At 37.3% G+C, this 23,133-nt stretch overlaps 1 protein-coding gene across 14 annotated transcripts in view; it reads right to left on the bottom strand.

Annotated features, from left to right (window-relative positions):
- Nucleotides 1-23,133, bottom strand: part of Nckap5 (NCK associated protein 5) — a 953,350-nt gene that overhangs the window by 65,803 nt on the left and 864,414 nt on the right. For all 14 annotated transcript variants that reach the window (XM_048810448.1, XM_048810447.1, XM_048810455.1 and 11 more), the window contains 2 exons: nt 4,139-4,450; nt 1,491-1,627 (listed from right to left, as the gene is read on the bottom strand). In XM_048810448.1, the coding sequence (XP_048666405.1) occupies nt 1,491-1,627; nt 4,139-4,450 (449 nt within the window). The remainder of the gene's footprint in view (nt 1-1,490; nt 1,628-4,138; nt 4,451-23,133) is intronic.

The raw sequence follows: 23,133 nt of genomic DNA on the forward strand, positions 1-23,133 counted from the left end.
CTTTTATGCTATTCTCAATTTTCCCGTCCCCAAAGCAAGCACAGAGTCCTTTGTGACCACAGTGATAGCAATGCTTTGCAAAGTGCGTTCTGTGGACCGGCAACAGCAGAAGCAGAACCTGGGAAATGTGTGAGAAATGTCTGGGCCTCACTTCACACCTATCAAATCAGATGCTGGGCACAGGTGGGGGCAGCGGGACTTGCAGCCCTCCAGGTGATTCTGATCAGCTCGAGCTTGAGAACCACTGTTTCAGGAGCCCTTTCTTCCACCACCAAAAGGCAGGTCAACTTTAGGAGCCCCAGCAGTTTTGTGTTTAACCTCAGGCATACTTGAATACAACAGCTTTACTTTTGCCTCTTACAGCCCATTCCTATGGAATCAGCCATTCTGATACCTAGACAAGAAATCCATAGGGCCCAGTTCCAGCCTCTAGTCCACACTGACTTTCCCTTGGACCCCAAGCCTGTCCAGCATGTCTCTGGAGTTGGTGATCTCCGCTGTAAGTTGAGGCTTACAGTGAGTCACTTAAGTGAGTCTAGAAAATCTCCTCCCGCTACTTGTCCATCTCTTATTCCCATACCAAGGTGCTCCAGACTAAAGGAAGGCTCAGCTACCCTGGGTGTGGGAGATCTCAGATGTGGGCAAATCTTGGCAGTTCCTTATCATAGTTGGGCAGAAACTCCAGCAACAATAGAGCAGGATTCTCTTGATGCTGGAGTATTCTCTTCATTGGGAGAGCCAAAGGCAGCAGAAGTGGGAAGGTCAAAGAAGGGCTGGGAAGCTCTGGTAATTGATCCATAAGTTCTTTCTCCACCCTTCTCACTGCCAGACACTACTAAGGACTCTGTGGTGGGCCAGCCACAGCTGAGATACAGTGAACAGGCTGGACCTGGTCAAAGTAACCATTTGGAAGGGTGAACAGGAGAGAATACCAAGCAACCCCTATGGGAAGAATGAAGACTCCCAGGGCTGTGAGTGCCCCTGGGTCCAATCACAGATTTGGAGGCCTGGATCTCCCACCTCTGGTGAATGAAGAAGACATGTCAAAAATGACAGGCACTGGAGAAACACAGGTCTCGCCGACACTGCCAAGTTATTTGACCGCTCCAAGATTTTTTTTAATCCCCAAAAGGAACACAATTATATCTGCTTTCCCCCTTTTATAGAAGCAAGGTGAAGGTCAAAGTAACTACCAAGATAATGATGCCCCGGTAGCTCAGGAGAGTGAATGCTTATTTCCCAATGTCAGACCAGGGGTGAGCATGCATATCTCAAGAATCTGGGTGCACATCAGATGCCACCTTGAATTCTTCAGAATAAAGGTGTACCAAGAACCCATGGTGTTCAGGGAAATGGCTGAGCCTTGGATCTTGGTTTATGCTCAATAAGCTAACTGCAAATTTGATCTAAAATTACATCGATCACTAAAGTGCTTAAGGAGTTCAATTTTCACATGGTGGAAGGCACCCTTCCCTCAGCTGCCCCCTTACCTGGGTCTCAGCAGCAGCATCCTCACCGCCCCAGCCTGGAAGTGGCTGGCCTGCCATGGTGTCTTCGGCGTATTTGAATGATGAGCAAGTCCGAGGTGTTGGCCCTGCTTCCTTCTGCTTTTGGAGACTGCTTCTTCCTAAATGAGAAAAAGCATATTAAGTCACAAGCCAGCTTTCATCAGCCTTTTACGAGTTTAGGGAGAGAAGACAGACAGACAGACATAATAAAAAGGTCTAGATACAGTGAAGTCTGTCTGGGTTTCCTGCCACTCTTCTACAAGTCTGTGCTACCCAGAATATCTGCCTAATTATGTGTACATAATCCATGGAGAAGGCTCACCTTGGAGACCTTAAGAGAAGCTGTCCTTGGACTCATTTTTTCAACAGAACGTGGAGATTCTTCATATTAAAAAGGTTCAGCAGACAAGACATTTGGGAGACATTGAGCTTATCCCTTAAATAATCCTATTAATCAAATAACAGTTTTTTTTTTTTTGGAGAACTTTTCAGAGCCTTCACTGTACTAATGGGTATTGTCACAGCTTTCAAAGAAAGGATTCAAATTTGCAGCCTTGCCCAAATGTAATTGAGCAGGGAACTCTTATTTTCTTAGAATACCTTCTAAGGTCATTTTGAACAATGTGGTCTAGGAAACTTTGCTCAGAGGCCCTTAAAGATCTATCAGGACAGTACTTCTCAAGTTTTAATGGGTTTAATGTGCACACCCATTAGTGGAGTTTTTGTTAAATTGCAGGTGCTGATTCGGTAGGTGGAGGGTAGATTCTGAGCATCTACATTTCTGACGAGCTCCCTGGTGATGCCAATGATGCTGGTCCATGGACCACACTTTGAGTAGCAAGGGTGTAATTAGCAGAGAATGATTTTAAGAGGTTTCACCATTACCCATCACAGCAGATTAACCTGCCGAGTGTATTCTTTTGTCATGCCAGAAAGGAGAACCGCTTTTATTATCCTCCAGCCTCAATGATTATCAGCAGGACGTGCTGTGACAGCCTTTCCACAGCATTTTGCTTGTGAGGAGAAGCAAAGTAATTGTGTTTTCATCAGCACTGTGAGATTGGTACAGTTACTTCCATTTTCAATATGGGGAGAAGAGAAAAACCAATTCAAATGTATTGGTTAAACAGGAAGTGACTGCTCAGAAGCAGCTCTAATCCCATTTTCCTTTTGTCCCATCTAGCATGCCACTCCCTAATTTTTCACCTGAATAACAAATGGCCACTGAGAAAAGAGCCACTGGAAAGCCCAGCCCTGCCTGTGGATCACAGTTGTCATGCAACGGGCAGGAAACTTTAGGAGAGGCGACCCCAAAATATCCTGCTGTGTGTGTGTTCACCTTGCTCTCTACCATATACTACTTTTTTACAACTCTTTGTGACAATTTAATTAAGATACAAACCTTAGAAACCTGGTGCAGTGAATATTAGCAGCGAGATCAGAACAATCTCCTTCCTATCCCCTTCTTATGAAGCAATTCAAGGCTTGTGGTTTCTATTCAATTTGTTATAATGACAGTGTTTAATCATGGCGTCTACTCAGCAGCCCGCTGCTGAATTGAGGTCACACATGTGCCTATTCAGGCATAAAGCACATAATCTATAACTAAGATTTCGCCCCTGAGTCTCTGGAGGCGGTGTCATTAATTAACAATGCACTTATTTCAAAAATAATATGCATTACAGCCTTTAAACATCGTAGCCTTGGCTTGGAACGGGTAGAAGTCTGATGAAACGTCCCTGGCAGTTGGTATTACTGCATGAAGGAAGAACTCAGCCATGGAATAGCTCAACACATTCCTTCAAAGAAGTTTAATTAAAAGTCTTCTAATTTCTCAGAAACCCATAGTATAATCCCAACCTGCAGCTCCTTTCTAATCATCTCATCGTAAATGAAAGGGTTCGATTCAGAGTTCTACTTCACATGCTTATGCATGTCATCAGAGCCACACAAGCCATGCACATTAAAAATTATTTAGTGTCACCCAGGCCGGCAATAAATATTTTTAATCTTGAGAGAACAATGAAAAAACTTTGACCCTTAGCCTGGTCCTGCCTTTAATCATAAAAGCTTATTTCAATTGACTGCAACGAAGAGTAGTACTTCTCAATGGGAAGGCTGGCTGCTTTCCTCTGCAGTTAATGCACAATCTATTGCTGATGTATCAAACTAAGTCTTTTATAGTTCAACATATAAATATATGTGAACAGGCTAGGAATACATTGGAAGACATATGGTTTCTGGTTAGAGGGCAAACAACATTTCAGCTACATTTATGTCTTGGGTCTAAATTGGCCTATATTCACAGTTAAGTTTTACAGGATAAAAATCTCACCAGTATGTTGTATGGTGTTTTTCCTTAATCAATTTATGTATTCATATACTGGTGCTTACATGGTTGTTTCCTTTTATGTGTGTGCATTCCTTAACATAATACCCATGTGTTGATAATATCTCATACACAGTTTTACTTTTTGGTGGAGGACATGCAGGGTTTTCACAAATCCCCCTTTCCATAGAGCACAGGTCATTGATTTTCTAGTCTCCAGGGGGGCAATTCTATATTTTTGTCAGAAAGTGCCTTTCTGTGGGTGGGAAATTTCTCACTGGAAAGGAAATTGGCATTATACCTGAGGAGGCTGGTTTGGGAAGGCGACTCTGAGGTCGCATGCCCCTGGCTGTCATGATGGGGTCAGATATGGAATGAACGATGGCAGTCTTTGTGGAGCACTGGCTGTCCGCGGAGGAAGGCACTTCGCGTTCTAGGGTTTGGGCTCTGATGGAAGAAACTGTGGAAGGAGCTGGCTGGAGAGACAGGAGGGGGTCGGTCTCCTCCGGAGAGTCTGGTGGGCATATGTACCGTCCCATCGAGCGATTTCCCGACTCTGGGAGTGGGAAGGTTCCAATTCCACTGTCCAAGGTTCGCATCTGGCAGTTTGATTCTGAGACAGAGAAAGAGAGGTTTAGAGAAAGCTCACAGGAAAGGATAAAAAGATGACTGGTATTTGGGTACCATCCGGGGGACACCTAAGAGAAAGTCTTAGTAAGAAAAATGATAAACATTTGGAATCGGTATGGTAGATTTCCAGGGAGGTGCCCGAAACCGACCTTCATTGAACATGAAATTATTCCCCTCACAAAATGAGTCAAGAAGGCCAGCTGGTATAGGCAGTGATTGTCACATGTACACTTGCCCTAGATCGTTCTCTAGAGGTATAATAGAAAAAGCAATAGCCATTAGAGGCCAACAATTAGTTTTGATTACCCTTATTTGAATTGGGGAATTATGTGACTTCAGTTAGGTAAAATTTGTTAACTGAAATAAAATGAGAAATGAGCACCTATAACAAACTGAAGTGGTGTCCTAACAAAGGTAATTGTGTATGTCTTGCATGAATTATCCACCATTCGGCAGCTGACACAATCTCTGGCCTTTGATTGGACTGTGAGAACAAGTGATTGACATGCCACAAGGGTCATTCCAAAGGGACCTTACCCATCATAACATCACCCACCCTGAGGGCTTTATTCCAACAAATGGCCACTTGAAGTCTCACAGAGAAGACAATACCTCCACTTTCTGTTTTTCATTCTCACTGAAGGCAGTGACAAAACTCAGTAGTACCCTTGGGGTGTCTTGCCACCCTAAGGATCCCACTATTCTCTACAGCAAATTAAGTTGATTCTACACATATGTGATGTATTCTGTTAAATGTTTCATCTTCAAACATTTTCATATAAAATTTCTCAAAAATTATCACATATTGAATTTCTGAAACAGTAATATGCTTTATCCAAGCCAATGAATCAGCTTCCAAAAATCTCATTGTCATCCAGAATATTTTCATGTATACACTAAAATCTTGGAGTGAATCTTCCTTAGTTTCATCTTATAATTCTAGCACTGAAGAAGAGGTCTAACTCAGCATTGTAATAGGCCTAGTGGGGAATAAAATAGATTACTATATAATCTTTGTATTAAAAGCTCAATAGCTACAATTTCTTTGGTACTTTATGGAACAGTGGCTTGTGATGTTGACTCTGCCAATAACAGATAGTGTGAATTCTTGCCTTAACCTCTTGGGATTTCAGGTTCCTTATGAGGTTGCTATGAGTATTAAAATATGTTTGCTAATAAATCCCTAGAATCTAGAATGATGCTTAGCTAACACACTGTAGAATAACCAGATATGTGAAACAATAAACAACATATACAAAAGGCTTAGTACATTTATTTCATGATAGTAGATATCTGTTAGATAAATAGCTTATCCTTAAGTATCTTTCATAAACAATCATACTCAAGGCTTAGCAATTAGTATTCAAACTTATGTGCCCATTTCTCCACCCTTTTTCTCAAAACCTCTTCACTGTGGGTAAACAACAATAAACCCCTTCACTGTGAGTAGTAGAATTTAGGGAATTTCCCCAAACCAAGGTAAAGACAAAGAAGGGGTACCTTTTCTAGATTCTAGGAGGGTTTGGTGCTTGGTTTGGGAAGTACTATGAAGATGAAGTCTCCATTGAAGGAGAGGCTTCCATCTCCACATGGATACGTAGTAGGAAGACTCAGACACCATTTTCTCTAGTGAGGTGCCACTTAATCACTTCATATCCCATCGGGTTGCAGAGTGTCGTCTTGGGCTGCAGTGTCTCTGACTCATACAGTTAGACTTTGGTGCTTTTTCTTAATTTAAGTGTTGATACGCAACACTTCAGATTTAGCATGTCTATGTGTTGTATTTGGGAGAATTCTGAGAGTCTTCAATATTAAAATTCACACAAAAGTAAGTGGATCTTTATGAAAACTGATCCAGTTTGGGGGGATCAGAAGTAAAGACTCATAGAAAACAAGAACTGAGATGTTGGAACGTTTGTATTCCAGGCTGCTTGTCCTAATAATTACTCCCAATATCATCAGGACCACCACCCCTGAACCACAGTGCTCAGCAGGCTGGGACACTAGAGGCGCTTTTCCTTTCATGAAGATGGGCCATCCAAAGTATAGCTATTCAGCACAATTCACAATAGCAAGACTGTGGAACCAACCTAGATGCCCTTCAATAGACAAATGGATAAAAAAATGTGGCATTTATACACAATGGAGTATTACTCTGCATTAAAAAATGACAAAATCATGGAATTTGCAGGGGAATGGATGGCATTAGAGCAGATTATGCTAAGTGAAGCTAGCCAATCCCTAAAATACAAATGCCAAATGTCTTCTTTGATATAAGGAGAGTAACTAAGAACAGAGTAGGGAGGAAGAGCATGAGAAGAAGATTAACATTAAACAGGAACGAGAGGTGGGAGGGAAAGGGAGAGAAAAGGGAAATTGCATGGAATTGGAAGGAGACCCTCATGGTTTTACAAAATTACATACAAGAGGAAATGAGGGGAAAGGGAAAAAAAACAAGGGGGAGAAATGAATTACAGTAGATGGGGTAGAGAGAGAAGATGGGAGGGGAGGGGAGGGGAGGGGGGATAGTAGAGGATAGGAAAGGCAGCAGAATACAACAGACACTAGTATGGCAATATGTAAATCAGTGGATTTGTAACCGATGTGATGCTGCAATCTGTATCCAGGGTAAAAATGGGAGTTCATAACTCACTTGAATCAAAGTGTGAAATATGATATGTCAAGAGCTATGTAATGTTTTGAACAACCAACAATAGAAATTAAAAAAAAAAGAAAATTGAGCATTAAAAAAAAGTATAGCTATTTATTACAACTATCAGGAGTTCACTTTTATTTTTATTTTTTGTATACTCATGTTCTCACTATAAATAAGAACTATTATTGCCATTTGCAAATGAAGAATCAGAGCTCAAAGAAGGTAAGTAACTCAAGGCCAAATACTATAAAGGACCTGACTTGAATCTACACTTGTTGATTACAAAGACCATGCTTTTAACCAACAAGCTAACCTGATTTTCCCCAAAGTATAGGTAGACCTCAAAGTGGGGGCTTCCCAGCTCATAGCCACTTAGGCAGCCATATGGCAAGAAGGCTGACAGCACTGTCCCATGCTTCTATGCAAGGCACCAGCTTCTGCTCTGGACCTGATTCTGGCCTGGAATTCCATCTAGATTCCTGGGCCCTGTCCTGAGGTTGAGGTCCACTGCTATCATGCCCAGCATCTGCTCAGTCAACTGCCTCTCTGCAGGATGACTGAGCATCTTCATCTACCTTGCTCCTGAGAACCACGATTGCTTAGTAGCTCTTTCTTCCATGCTCTTGCGTTGGATTCTTAGACTTCCATGTCTCTGTTGTTTTGAGAATTTACTTTGTTTTCCAGCTTTATGTGGGCATCACTTCCAAGGGCAGTGTTTTCTTGGCTTTGCCTCTCTCTTCCCTGTTCTTTGTGTCTTGAATAGCACTAACCCAGTCCCTTCAGTGAAGATTCAAGAAACAAAGGTAGGCTCTTGGTTCCCTTTCTAGTGATCTGAGAAGAGGCCCCATTCCCAAAGCCTATATGTGCTTGCCTGGTCTCTAACACAAAACCAGGGTGTAGTTGCATGAAATAGAGCAAGTGAAAGATTTGGGGTAGAAAAAGTGGTGAAGGAAGTCTAAGTTCTGAAAACACCAACATTTTTCTGGCATCATCTTAAATTTCCTTTCTTTTCCCTTTAACATGCAATATTGTCATGCCAGAATCTATAAGCCAGGACTTTTGGAATTTCTGAACATTATTAGTTTTCTAAAAATTGTATGTACTGACATTAAGTCCAGAAACCACCTGCTATTAAGGCCATTTTTTTTTTATTTCTAAAGATTCCAGATGCCAAATGTAGAGAATATGAAGGACTCATTTGTAAGTACCTCTGAAATGAGGTGTGGACAGTCAGGGGCTCAGACATATGCCAAGTTTTACCCTCAAGCAAATTTCTGCAGAATGCATACACCTTGGGAAATGGGAGTTTGTACTGAAAGTGCTGACACCACCTTTATGTAGTTTCTGTAAAGCACTATTAGTTTCTTGCAGTTCATAAAAATATAGCAACCGAAAAAGTGTTGGATACTATACTTCTGAGGCCAGTTATTTTTCTCAGAGAATTATAAGAACTCACAAAATAATTAAATGGCTGTAGTAAGAACCAAGTTCATAGTGCCAAGCCTGCCTTGCATCTTCAATGAGTTGACTTGGTCTTGCTCTTGACAAGTATTGAGTTCACATTTGTGGCTCAGTGCGGCTGCCAACAGGGCCTTGCTAATGAGTTCCAGGGTTGGGTCATTTGATGTATCAGAGGGCTTCATTCTCCCAAGGTCATCAATTACATCTCTGACCTTCTCCAGCCCTCTCACCTATTCCCCTTTTCCTATTTGCCTTCTATTGGTCTCTCTGGGTAAATTCTCACACTTATCACCACCACCAACCTCCTAACATTTCATGCGATGATTTAGGGCACTGCATCCCATTGTTTTTAAGGTCACGGTACACAGAAAATACATGGCTGCTGAGGAAAATACCAAGCCTCCACACCACCGGTCACTTGAGTGTTTCCCACCTTAACCAATCTGGGACCCACTCAGGGCATATCAGCAGCAGAATAAGGAATCTTTTACTTACAGAATGGATTTGGGTCTTCTTTTAATGATACCCTGAATACATTACCTTGCAAGTATATGGCATACAAGAAGAAAGATATCTTTGAGTCTCTTAGCAGCAATACGGTTTGTATAAAACCCTCCTTTTTGGGGAGAAGAACATTAAAACACCTCAGATTAGAAATATCATCTGGCATCAGACTTAATGTGGCAAGTGACTATATCTGAAAGGGCAATGAGCAGCTTAGGGGCAAGCAGTCAAATGAGATTCTGGTTTGGTGGTGGAGAAGAAATCTTGTAGAAAATTTTCCCCTGGGGATTTTTATAGTGTTGACCTACTAAGTCACGAGCTTTTAGTTCTGTGCATTTTTCAATTAATTTGGCACAAATTCATCTAAAAAGGGTTCAAAATAATAATCTAGAGCATAATGCATAATTTATTCTCATTAATAATATTATTAATATTAACATTATCACTAATCATTCAACTATTACTTTTCTCAAAAGAATAGAACTCTAAAAATATATTTATTTCAAAGTTACCAAAGGTTCATCTGTTCCTCAATTTAGGGTGTTTAGCTGTTTCATAAATGAGACAATGGACATAATGGGTTAACCTAGGTGGCAAGGTAGATATAAGATCCCTGCTCATCTTGTTCAGTGTTACCCAATTACTTCCTGTACCCAGGTGCCTCTGTTACTGGCTGTAGTTTCATCATGTGAAAATTAGATCACACTATAATCATCATATGGATGCTTGGAGGACCAGAAACAAAGCACATAATTAACCCCACACAGCACTTATATGAGGAACATTATTAATCTTCAGGAAGTTGTAGTTCTCAAAATAAGTGTTATTGAACAGTATGTGCCCCGGGGGCAGAACTGGATTTTGTTCATCTCCTCCATACTCTCACATAAGTCTGTTCCTGAAGCCATCATTACATTTATTCTGCAGTATGGTCATTATATACCCCAGGCTAATGGAGAGAGTCTGATTCATTTTCCATCACTAGGGTCAGCACAGTGCCTACCGCATAGTTACAGTTAGCCCTTACTGACGTGTAATCAGTGAAGAGGTGGATGAAAATCAGCTGATTTCTATAGCAGTCTCCCTTATATTCAATGAATGTAAATATTTTCTTGTGAAATCTAAATTTGTTTCTTTTTGCTCTGACTCTAGCAATCAAATAAAACAGCTGATTTCCTTCTTCTCTATAGCTGTTCTTCACATACAGTCAGAAATCATTAATTCAGATGGTCAGAGGGATAAGATCATTGAGAATGACTGAATATTTAAAAGACTGATTTCTTTACATCTTCAAGTCCTTAGACGAAAAATGGGTGACCAAGACAAAGAGCAGCCAGTGGAATGCTGTCTTAGTGTCCCTCATTCTTTGCCCACCTCACAGTGTCACTGAGCCTGAAGGTCCCAGGTTTAGTGAAAGCCACTGAGGCACCGTGACTATGCCTTTGTCCTCAGGTACTGTAGAAGCCAGGTGGAATGCTGGCTTCCTGTTTAATCCCAGCACCCACAGTAGCGTTAAAACTAAGGTCTGACAGAGTCAAGTTCCTGGCAGCCATTTGTACTGAGTAGATTTCTCAATAACTTTCTGTATGTATTCACACAGAACACTGAGTTTCTTCCTTTTAAAACAAAATGTTCTCTTTACTGGGTTGACCCAGCTTCTTCTAAACATGTTTGATTCTATATTCCTGCACATGACAACATTACCTTTATAAATAGCTGTAAAGGAAAAAGCTGATTTCCACCATTATTTTCTGCTAATATAAATTTCTAAGTGAGGGGAATGTGAATTAGCAATGTTTTTGGGTGCTTGGGGATTGTCACTTATTCATTCCTCAGATTTTTCTTCTCTAGATTCAAGTGTATCAAGTTCTCACCTTGCAAAAATCTTGAATCATTTGAATTTGTAGACCAAACCTCTTGGTATTATTAATGCTTATTTCCAAAGAAATTGTCAAAGGATAGCCTTAAGAAAACCTGATTTGAGTTCTAAATGAACTTCAAGTATTGAAAAGAATGAAATGAGAAGGCTTTGGAGTTAGGGTGACTAAGCATGCAAAGACCTGCTTGGTCACCTGCTGGTTCTGCAACATGGGGTTTTTGATTCATATCATAATTGTTCATTTTTTGAAGAGGCCCAGCAGAGTACTCATTATAAGGCAGGTGCCTGGAAAATTTTCATAAGTGGTTGTCAGAGAGAAGTGAGGGCACCTTAGATATGTAATGCACAAAGTGTGGTGTCTAAGACAAACTGAAATATCATCTGTGCAGTTTTAGGCTGCAACACCTGGGTACATTTCACTAAGCAATCATATTGATTATTTTCTAAGCAATAATCTTTGGAACCATTTCCTCAAGGATGAGTTCATCAGATGTGTTAAAGGACAATTAACAAATCAGAGCAAAGCATGTGGAGTTGGTTGCAAGCCGTCTCATATATGAAAACAAGGCAGTCCATTTTCTCGAGATGTCCACTTCGAAGCAGTCATTCTGACACGCATTTGAAAAAACAAATGATGTTTACTAGTGAAACCTTGTTTTCAGACTTAGGAAATGATTAGAGAAGACTTCCAAGTTAATAAAACATGATTTTTTTAGTTAGGGACATTCAGAACATTTGCTCTAAAATCTTACTTAGGATGTTCTGAAATTTTTGGGATGAGAAGTATTTCAGGTTTTGGAGTTTTCATTTTTGATGTCAGGAATATTTGCACAGACTTTACAGGTTGAGTATTCCTAACTTAAAAATCCAAAAACTTATATCCTCTATAATCTGAAACTCTTGGAGCACCAATTCAGTCTTCAGAAAGTTTTAGAGCATTTTGGATTTTGGATTTTAAAATTGGGAATCTTTAACCCATACATGCTTCTGTGCAATGATCTAGCCACTGAGAAATTCAAACAAATTACTTTAGTAATCTACTTTTTTCTTTATTCAACCCTCACAGGCTCTAGGAAAATATAAAACTTTGAAACTCAAACTGTTCTGTACTTTGAGAATTTCCATTGTATCTGTAAAAACTTCAGCTAAACATGCAAAGAAGGCCCAACACAATTTACTAGCCAGAAAGAGCGACGGGTGGGTGTGTAATCCTCATACCATTTATTAACAGGAACACTTTCCTATAATGCAAGTGGTCATGTAAATAAGGCTTTGTAGGAGTTCTTTCCAGGTTCCTAAACATCTTTAAGCTACATGTGGTATTGGCAATGGAAACTTAAACCACAGATGGGAAAACAGATCTCTTTATTTGCACATCCTTCTCTTCATCTGCATGGCTGAAACAAGCTAAAAACAACCAAGGCTCTTGCCAAAGCCACATCAATTAAATGTAGGTTATTCTAAGTTTACCCATAGTTTTGTCAAAGTCATCAAAAATGACTATATGGGTTTATTTATTCACAACCATTGAGTAACTTTTGGCTGTGGCATTAAGATGAACTTCTGGAAGGTTAAATTCAATCTGGTAGCGTTGGAATGCAGGAGAACACTCAGCCTCTAAGTTCAAACTGGATTTGAGCTCTCTGAGATTTGAAAAACATAATAGGAGAATATAAATTTGTTTCACAATCCCTTGTACTCTCTTCTGCATAAAGGCTGTCTGGATATTGGGAATCTGCCACCCTATTACATAGGGAATGAATACTAAAAAAATTGTAGGACATGAATAGAAAGAATAATTTTTAAAAAAAGTGGATCATGAAATTCATTTTTAAATATGAAGGACAAATTTTAAGAATAATATAACATAAGTGGCAACTCAGGCTGGTAACCAGTGAACCTGATATTCTTGGCCTGATAGTAGCCTCACATAAGTTATTGTGGTAGGATGTGACTCAAGGACATAAACAACAAAAGGTCAGAAATGTGCTTCAAATACCCACACAGACAAGGCATCTACAGAAATCTTTTTTGAATTTATGTACATATATAACTGGTATTACTCCTCAGGAAAAAAATCCCTTAAGTTGTGCTCCTTCTGGTCACTGACACTAACATAACCTCTTTTAGATTTTGGGGATAATTCTGGGTCTGGCTTTCAGAGATCTGCTAAGTAACTACCCAACCCTTCTCAGTTTTACAAATTTTAATAATTATCTCTGTATTCTCAAAACTTTAGATTAAAAAAAATTAGGTTTTCACATAACTCCTTTCTGCTTGCTATGATACTGTGCTTATCTTGAAACAATGGTTGGACCTACGTGATATGTTTAATGACATAATGTGACCACTACAGGCTAATGAATAGCATTTGTGGGACTTGTCAGCTGACCTCGGGACAGACTTGGACCCAGACTCCTGGGTCCTGGCTTGGGAGTCATCACTCCATCCCAAAGTCCTTGTTCATGACAACACAGTGTAGACCCCTCTCAACTGCCCACCAAGCAATGACTACCACTGACCCACTTTCTATTCATAGATCAAGTGTGGTCCTCTTAGCTTGACATTTTTTCTAATAGAAAAATCAATTGTGTGTAAAGTTGATTTCATTAGAAAAATCTTCCAAAGTACAAAAAAAAAAAAAAAAAAAAAAGAAAAAAGAAAAAAGAAAAAAAAAAGTGAAGCCATAATGGTTCCCGTCCCAATCCTTGATCATCACTTTTCCAGTTGAAGAAATGCCAACTTCTCCCTCCCCTTTTTCCCTGTTTTCCTTGTCCATTCTCTATCCATAACAAAATTACTCAATCCCCAACTTTCTCTAACAGTCTAATTATAACTTAGCTATTTATTTGTACTTTCTTTTAATCCATTTTTAGGCTGGTACTTATGCAAGGCATTTTAAAGGACTAAACAGATGATGTTTACCAATTCTGCTTTGTTCATAGAGTCATTACATGCCCAGATCATATTCCCAAATTAGTAAATCATGATTTCCCCTTGGAGAAGGTAAAGCATATCTTTCCTAAAAGGTTATCCTTGTCTCTGTTCAATCTACTCTCTCACAAATTCACTCTGTCTCTTGCTGTCCTGATAAAATGAAGTGAAAAGTCGAGCAATTATCTGGTGAATCTGATAGATACTGATGGCTATTATGGGTAATTCTGTTTCTCTAAATCTCTTTTACTCCATATCAGGCTTTTCAGGATTATATGGACAACTGCCTCTACTCTCCATCTCACCTGCCTGGATGACATCTACTTTGATAAGACACAGAGGAAAAGAAAATAAATTTGGGGTAAGATGATGTAGGAAGAGATTTAAAACAGTTTTATTTGGCAAGAAGAACATAAAAACAGGGAAGCATGGGGAATATTGAGACTTATCAATGTAAAAACTGATGAAAATATCATTAAAGATAGTTATAAAAGCACAGGAGCTGAAGCACCATATATATTATTATTACCCTCACTTTCTTGAATTACAAAATTTAGGCTCTAAGGCTATAAACTATTTCAGTTTGCTTATATAACTAAAATTATAGACACTTAATAAAAGGCTTCAGAAAGATAAAAATTTAAAGTTCAACTATGTTTTTCTCCATTTGCTTCTGTATTTAATCAGCATTAATTACTTTTTGAATTATATGCAGAAAGGAATAAAGCTGAATTCTTCATACCCCTTAGCTTTTGAAAAAACTATTCATTTTAACAGGCCTTACTTATTGGTAAGGATTTTAATTGTGTAAGTGAATACTCAAGGATCATTTATTTTTCTTTTATGTGATAGTAGTTGAAATATGGGTGAAGACAAGGCTGGAGTTAAGATGAATCTATCTTTCCATTTAAGACGCTGCCCTCTTTTCAATGATATCATTGAAGCTTGTCTCTCCAGGAAAACAGAAGAAGTAATGAAACCCCACAAGCCAGGGGATGTAGATATGGGTAAACATTATATAGATTTTGCTTCTGTTGATGAAGGTTTAAACTGATACAGAAACACACAAACACACAGGAGTGACATTGTTTCAGATACTGGACACTAGATAGCACAGAATAAAGTGAAACACATGAGATGAGCCTCATAATTTCTCCAGACAACTACCTAGAAGATGGTTTCCGGACTGAACCACAAGGAGAAGGAACACAAACAGAGCTTGGAGCAACCTGCTAGATTGAAGAGGTAATACAGGTTTTAAGGAGGAGGGACAAAATCAGCTAGAAATTGCAGGAGAGTTTACAAGAGAGAAAAGCTACCAGCAGAGGTTTTCTTCTAGTCTTTGGCTGAGTACTGACTTGCACATACATGAGATGAAATTCATGAGACTGAAGAAATAATTACTATGAAGTAGTAGGTTGAGTAATTTCTGGAGCTTATAAAACTTAAAATAATGGAAGTTTTCAGCATCTGGAGAGGTTTGGCCTTTTGATAGAAGCACCAGAGGGTAGAATTCTAAGAAGGGCCAAGCTTTAGGAGTGAAGCTAAATTATACCCATAATAAAGGCTTCCCTAAAATAAAACTTAAGAGCATGTCTTGAAAACTAAAACCAACATGCACATACCTTAAATGTACTCCAGAACAGAGTTCAACCGTTTTCACAGGAAGACAACAAAATCTAACATCCAATGACCAAAAATTTACAATCTGAGGAGACCAATAAAAAATAATCAGGTGTGCAAAAGAGCAGAAAATTAGGATTCATATCCAAGAGAAAAGTTAATAAGTAGAAACATAAAAAAGAAATGAGAAAGGTAGTGAATTTAATAAATAAGGACTTGAAAGTGATTATTCTAGACATAAAAATTCAGAGATGTAAAGTGAAAGTTTAACCTAATTAGGAGACATTAAAAATAATAAAAATACCCAAATGAATATTATAGACAGGAAAGACACCTTTAATTGAAAAATACATTGTAAGGGTAAGTAACTACTTCACAGAAATAGGAGACACAATAGGAATAAAAATCAGTGAATCTGAAAATAAAACAATATAAACTACCAAGATAAAGCACACAGAAAATAAAAGACATAAAAGAACAAGAACACTGATGACCTGGCAGTTGACATTTAGTACCTGAATATATATATTTGGAGCCCCAGAAATAGAGAAAAGAGAAAAATATGGCGAAATTTTAATAAAAAATGTTATCAAATTTTATGAAACTATAAATTCAATATACAATAGACTCAGCAGGGGGAAAAACACGCTGAAATACATGATAATCAAATGGCTGAACATCATTGATAAAATCTTAAAAGCAACTGATTAAGACACTTTATAAAGAAAAAGAGATGAAATTGATCGTAGAGTTTTTAATCAGAAACTATGTAGGCCAGAAGACAGTGGAATAACACTGATAGGATGCTAAAGAGGGGGAGCCTGTCAATTTTTTAAAAATTAATTATGATTACTCAACTTTCCAATTAATTTTAAATCCTAAGGCAAAATAGATACTTTATAGACAAAGAAAGACTGCATAATTCATTTCCATAAGATTTTTAGCGTAAGAAATATTAGAGCAAATCTCATAGCTAATGAAAGTTGAATACCAAGTAATAATCTGGATATATACAAAAGAATAAAAGCACTGGAAATAGTAATGTATGATGAGTGTAAAATATATTTATTATGAAGCTTCAAACATGTGGAAATAAAATATATAAAAATAGCAGAAAGAATGGGAGAGATTATATAAAAGGAATTCATACTGTTTTATTTAATATAGACCTTACAAAGATGCAATAAAATTATATTTAAATATTAGGTCACTCACTAAAGCCAAAACCAAAGAAGAAGAGCTAATAAGTTACAAGTGAAAATAAAATGGAATAAAATAAATTCAAAAAATGAAGAAAAAAGTAAAATATGCAAAGAAAAGATGGGACACACAGAAAATAATAAGGTGATAGGTTTAAACCCAACCATGTAGATAAATATACTGTTTAAATGATCTAAAAGAAAGACCTATTCATATGCTTTTGACAAGAAATTCATTTTAAATATAAGACTAAATGTATGCAAAATAGAAGAACAGAAGAAGATAGGGCATGCAGATGCTGATCAAAAGAAACCTGGAGTTGGTATGATAACATCAAAGCATGTAGAGCTCTGGAAAGAAAGAAATATGACCAAGGATGAAGAAAACATGTTAAATTCATCAAGAAGTCAAGATAATCCTAAATATGTGTATTTATGACAATGGAACTCCAAAATATATGAAGCAAAAACTGACAATTGAAGAGAGAAAGATAAATCAATAATTAAAATTACAAGTTTTCTCTCTGTACTAGAACACATGGACAATCACAAAGTACAGAATATCTGAACAATTAAATAAACAACTTTGACCTTTTTAAATTTTATATAGCAATTTTTGCATTAAGGGCAGAATATATGTTCTTTTGGATATAAATTCCTCAAAACAGATCAATTCCTTCATCATACAACAAGCCTTAACAAATCTAGAATGATTAAAATCATGCAAAAGTTTTCTCTGATCATCACAGACTCAAAAGAGAAATCAGCAGAAGAAAGATGTCTGCATAAATTTGAAAATTGAGAATATTATGCATATTTTATACCCTAAAAGGAAAATGAGATCATATTCTGAAGTGAATGAACATGAAAACACAATACGATTGCTTTAAAATTTTTATAGCACAAATACTATGGGTCTATCTAAAATAAATATTCTAATATTTCATCTTAAGAAACTAGAAAAAATTGGAGTACATTAAATACAAGCTAAGAAGATATAAAAAATAAAAGTAGCAATTTATAAAACAAATTTTAAATCAATAAAACAAAGAACTACATATTTGACAGTATCAATATGACTAGCAAAGTTCAAAACAGATTGACAGAGAAAAAGAACACAGAATTATCAGTATTAGAAATGAAAAAGGGGGCATTGTTATTCAGTAACAGATAATGTCTATGAATTTATCATTTATCATATGAATCATACATGTGATATAAAATTGTATGTATATAAAATCATACTATGTATCATAATAAATTAAATAAAATGGAAATCTTCTTTGAGAGTCACAACTACCAAAACTGACTCAAGAAACAAACAAAATGATCCTATATCAATTAAGGTCACTGAATTTCAAGTTAAAAATATTTTCTCAAAATATTATAGGCCAAGATGTTTTCACAATTAAATTCTATGAAACATAAGAAAAAATTATAATTTATTTATAAACTCTTTCAGAAAACAGGAGAGAACACTTTCCATATCATTTTTTAATATCCACATGATGGTGATATCAAACCCAAAGACATCGTAAAATAGAAACAATAATAGTTTAATATCTCTCATCAAGGGTATGCAATGTATTTAATAAAATATTAGTAAATCAATTCTAGCAACATGGTAAAGGAGAAAATAATCTTTACTAATTGTGTTTATCCAAGCAAGATGAGGTCTGTTTAGTTTCAAAACTCAATTGATATTGAAAGAAAAAAAAATCAGAGATGAAGAAAAGGGTTGGGGTTGTGGCTCAGCGGTGGAGCACTTGCCTAGCACATGTGAGGCATGAGGCACTGGGTTCGATCCTCAGCACCACATTAAAAAGTAAACTAATAAAATAAATTTTAAAAGTTAAAAAAAAGAGATAAAGAAAAAATATTTGACAGGCCTCCATATTCAGTCATGATGAACAAAGAAGAAACTCTCAGCAAAGGAGGAACAGAAAGGTACTTCCTCAATCTAAAGAAAGACATCTATAATGAACATGGAGAAAACATCATTACACAATGAGAAGAGAGCAAAAAATTGGGAAACTGTGAAGGATATGCATTCTCACCACTTGTTTTGAGCACCATACTGGAGGTCCTACCCAGGGCACTAAAGCAAAGAAAGAAGTGATAGAGAAGTATAGAGATTAGAAAGAACTATAGTGATTAGAGAGAAGTGTAACTCTCTTTATTTGAAAATAACATGAATATATATTTGTATACATAGAAAATACTAAGGATTCTACCAAAACATTGTGAAATTCTACCAAATCATGTGAAACAAGGTTAACATATAAAAGTTAACTATATTACTACATATTAGAAATAAATAATTGGCAATTAAAATACAGTATCATTCCTAACAGCATTTAAAAAATGAAATACTGATATACCTTGTAAAATATAGGTAAAACTTGTTCAGTAAGAAGTACAAAGTACTGCAGAGAGAAATTTTAAAATACTGACGTTAAGTGGAGATATTTGCCATCTTCATGGATCAGAAGACTCAATATTGTTCAGATGCCAACTCTCCAAATTTATTTATAGATTCAATATAATCCTAACCAAAACACTGTTTGATTTTCTACAGACACTGATGTGATTCTAAAATTATTTGGAAATGCAAACATTCTTTAAAATGTAAAAATCAGGTCAGAGAACTGATACTACCTAAGTTCTACAATAACGTAGACAGTGAAGTATTGGGTAAGGATTTGCATATAGATGAGTTGAACAAAACAAACATTCCAGAGAGTGCATCACACATATTTTGTAGGTTGTTTTTTGATAAAAATTACAAGGTAATTTAACAGAGAAAAGATAGTGTTTCGATAAAAGGGACTGGAAACTGCAAAAATGACCCTTACTCTGTATACAAAAATTAATACACAGACATGAATATAAAAGCCAGTATCAGAAAACTTTTAGAAGAAAGCATTGAAGAGTTTTTTTTTTCCTCCGTGACCTTGGAATAGGCAAGAGCACAAAACACAAATCATAAAAGGAAAAAATGATAAATTAGACTTGATCAAAATTAAAAGCTTTTGTCTTTAAAGACAGTTAAGAAAATTAAAGTGCAAGAAAAGGCTGAGAGAAAAATGGCAAAAGGATATCTAATAGGGGCTTGAGTCTGAATAAAAAGAACATTTGAAACTCAGTAATTAGAGGCTGAGCAATTCAACACAAAATTGAACAGAAAATTTGAAGACATGTATCACCAAAGAGGATACATGGATGAAAAACAATACCAGAATATATAGCCAACATAATTAGTCATTGGAGGATGCAAATTAAAACCACAATGATATACACACTTCCATAAAAATGGCTAAAATTAAAGAGACTAACAATACTAAGTGGTGGTGAGGTTGTAGAGCAGGTGGAAATCTCATGCATTATTGATAAGAATAAAAAATGGTAAACTTACATTGGAAAACAATTTGGCAGTTTAATACAAAATTTAAATACATACACATCAAGCAACTCAGCAATAACACACTAGAGTTAAAATGACATATATGTCCATCAAAGATTTATACCCAAGTGTTTTAGGGGCTTTATGCATGATAGCCCACACTGGAAACAAGCAAATTGTCTGTTAGTAAATAGATAAATAAAATGTGGTGTAACCACCCAATGAAATACTAATTTTCAAGAAAACCAAACATCCTACTGATACACACCAAACATGTGTGGTTCTGGAAATCATTATGTTTATTAAAAGAGGACATATCCAAAATATCATAAAATTGTGGCAAAGGAACACTACAGTGATAGATAGCAGATCAGTGGTTCCCTGGAACTAGTGGTGCTGGGAAAAGATTACCCATAAAGGTGCATGAAAGACCATTTTGGGGAGATGAAAATAAATCAAGATATAGAGATATCTTGATTATAGCAGTGGTTACACAACTGTAAACATCTATCACTGAACTGTACACTTAAATAAGAGTGAATTCTTGTGTCTGTAAATTACATCTTGATATTTGTGCACTTAAATATCATATGGCCAGGCTGCCAATACAGACTTACAGAATCTAAAAGTGAAACCCTGGTTGAACACAGGGGAAACAGAGAGAACCGGACTTTCCCCAGGTATGTACTGAGCTATCCTTAGCGGCATCTGAAAGAGGTGTTGGCCAGGGTCTTCAGGACTCAGGGGGAGTGAGACTGGGGTAATTTCTCTATCCCAGGCCCAGGAAGCCCACAGAGGGCTTTATGTACTTTTTCATGCTTAAGTAATCTTGGAAAGCAGCTAACACAATTCTCCTTTTACAGAGGAGGAAAGCAGAGCTCTAGGAAGTGAAGAAGGTCACTTGCCAGACTGCCAGCATGACTCCCAAACTCACATTCTCTGTGCTCATCAACCTCCTCATTGGGTTGGTGCTTGGTTTGAGAGCTGGAAGGTAGGTTCCCAGTGTGGTAGTGTGGAGGTGGTGAGCCCTTTACAAGGTGGGGGCCTAATGGAAAGTGTTTAGGTCATGGAGTGCCCTGCCTTTGGAAGAGATCAGTGTAGCTCTCAAGGGGCACCTGCTAGTTCCCTTGAGGGTGAGTTATCATAAAAAGAGCAATACTGTTCCCTGAATCCCTTATTTCCTCCTTCTCCCTTGTGGTCCTAACATGATGCTCTCTACCATATTTCAATGTGATCCAAAGGCCCATAACCAGAGCATAAATCAATGGGGCTGCATGATGTTGGACTTTCAGTCTGCAAAAATGTAAGTGAAATAATTTCTTTTATTTAGACATTATTCAGCCTCAGCTGTTCTGTTATAGCAACAGAAAATGATCTATGATGGTTGGGGATCCTCAGTATCAAAGAATGTGCCAGGGATGTAGCATGGCATTCCTCTAGGTTGGAAGAGGAAGGTACAACCCAGTTCCCTGGTTGTGTGCCCTAGGTCCTCCTCCACAGAGAAGACCCTTAAGGATCACAGCCTTTAAGTCATGACCCTAAAGGCAACCTATATATGCTCTGTGTAAATGCATTTGCCCTTCATCATATTTCTACAGAATAACAACATTTTCTGATTGCTCACTACAGGGCAAGTGCTTCACTTGCATTATGTCATTATGCAGTATGTAATGACACATTTTACACAGTAGGGAACTCAGGTTTAAGGAAGTTAAATTTCAGTGAAATTTACAGCGATACTGTTTCAGGAATCATCTCCATTTTACAAATAAGAAAACAAAAGCCCAGAGAATACATGTCTCCTAGGGACAACAGAACACACCCAGAAGCCAAGATTTAAAGCCAAGTCTTCTAATACCAAGCTCAGGCCTCTTCCATTACTCTACAACTACTACAACCTTACTTGCTCTTCCTCTCTAGACCAAATTCCAGGATGTTGCTGAGAATATATTCATCTTCTAGGTTTTCTCCTGTGGTATTTATTATATTTTTTTTTCTAATTCAATTACAGTCCATTATGAATGCTGGTGAACCATTTTATAACCAAGTCAGAATCCTTTTTTTCCCCTAGCACTTCCTTTCTAATGAGATTTTATAACTATCATTTAAAATAAATAGTCTGATGCACCTTAAAACCTATTTGGTTTGATGTACCCTTTTTACTTTTCTTCCTTTTCAATCTCACTTTCTAAAATCATCTCATATTCAAAAAGACTGTCATTTTTCAAATTGTCTTTCCCCATCTACCATCCACACACTCAAGCCATGCCCCAGGACTTTGGCCTCTCACCATCTGCTTCCATTCTTACATTAGGCCTAGGTTCTGGTCTTGGGGATCTTTAGAACAAGAGTATCACAGAGGTAGAATTTTTTTCCTTTAAAAGATTTATAAAAGAAAGGACATAGGGAGGAAAAAAACCCTCCAGTACTTGCTTGGCTAAAAAGGGTAGCGTTCCAACTAGGGTTTTGGTAGGAGTGGAAATAGTGAAAACTAGATAGCAAATGATTGTGACTTCGGTATCCAGCAGAGCTCAGGGGCTGTATAAGGAGTCCCTTGCCCTTTTGAATCATTTTATATTCAAAATATGTTGCTATGACCTTCTCTTCCTTTGACTCTCCCAACAACCATGCTCTGATCTGGGGAAGGCAGAAAATTAGTAGGACCAATGGACAGATGCAGAAACTGAGGCAAAGATTTAAAATAAAGATTCATCAACCAAGGGGCCAAATTAACTGAAAACTAAGTACAGTGGTTTCAGATTCAGTTCTCTCCATGGTGCATTGTTTTGATTCCTGAGAGGCTAGGGGAGGTGTATGAAAGACGTGAAGGCTCAGAAATTTGTTTAGCACTTATGATCCTGCATTTGAAGTTTGAATCTTATGTATTTTTGGCCTTTGTTTCGTATTTAGGAAAAAAAAAAAAAACAGGACTTGACAGAAAATGTGATGAGAAGCTGCACTATTTTGATCCAAGGTCAATATATAAAAATTCAAAAGATGTTATCAA

The sequence above is a fragment of the Marmota marmota genome, unplaced genomic scaffold, assembly GCF_001458135.2.
Source record: "Marmota marmota marmota unplaced genomic scaffold, marMar, whole genome shotgun sequence".
NCBI lineage: Eukaryota > Metazoa > Chordata > Mammalia > Rodentia > Sciuridae > Marmota > Marmota marmota.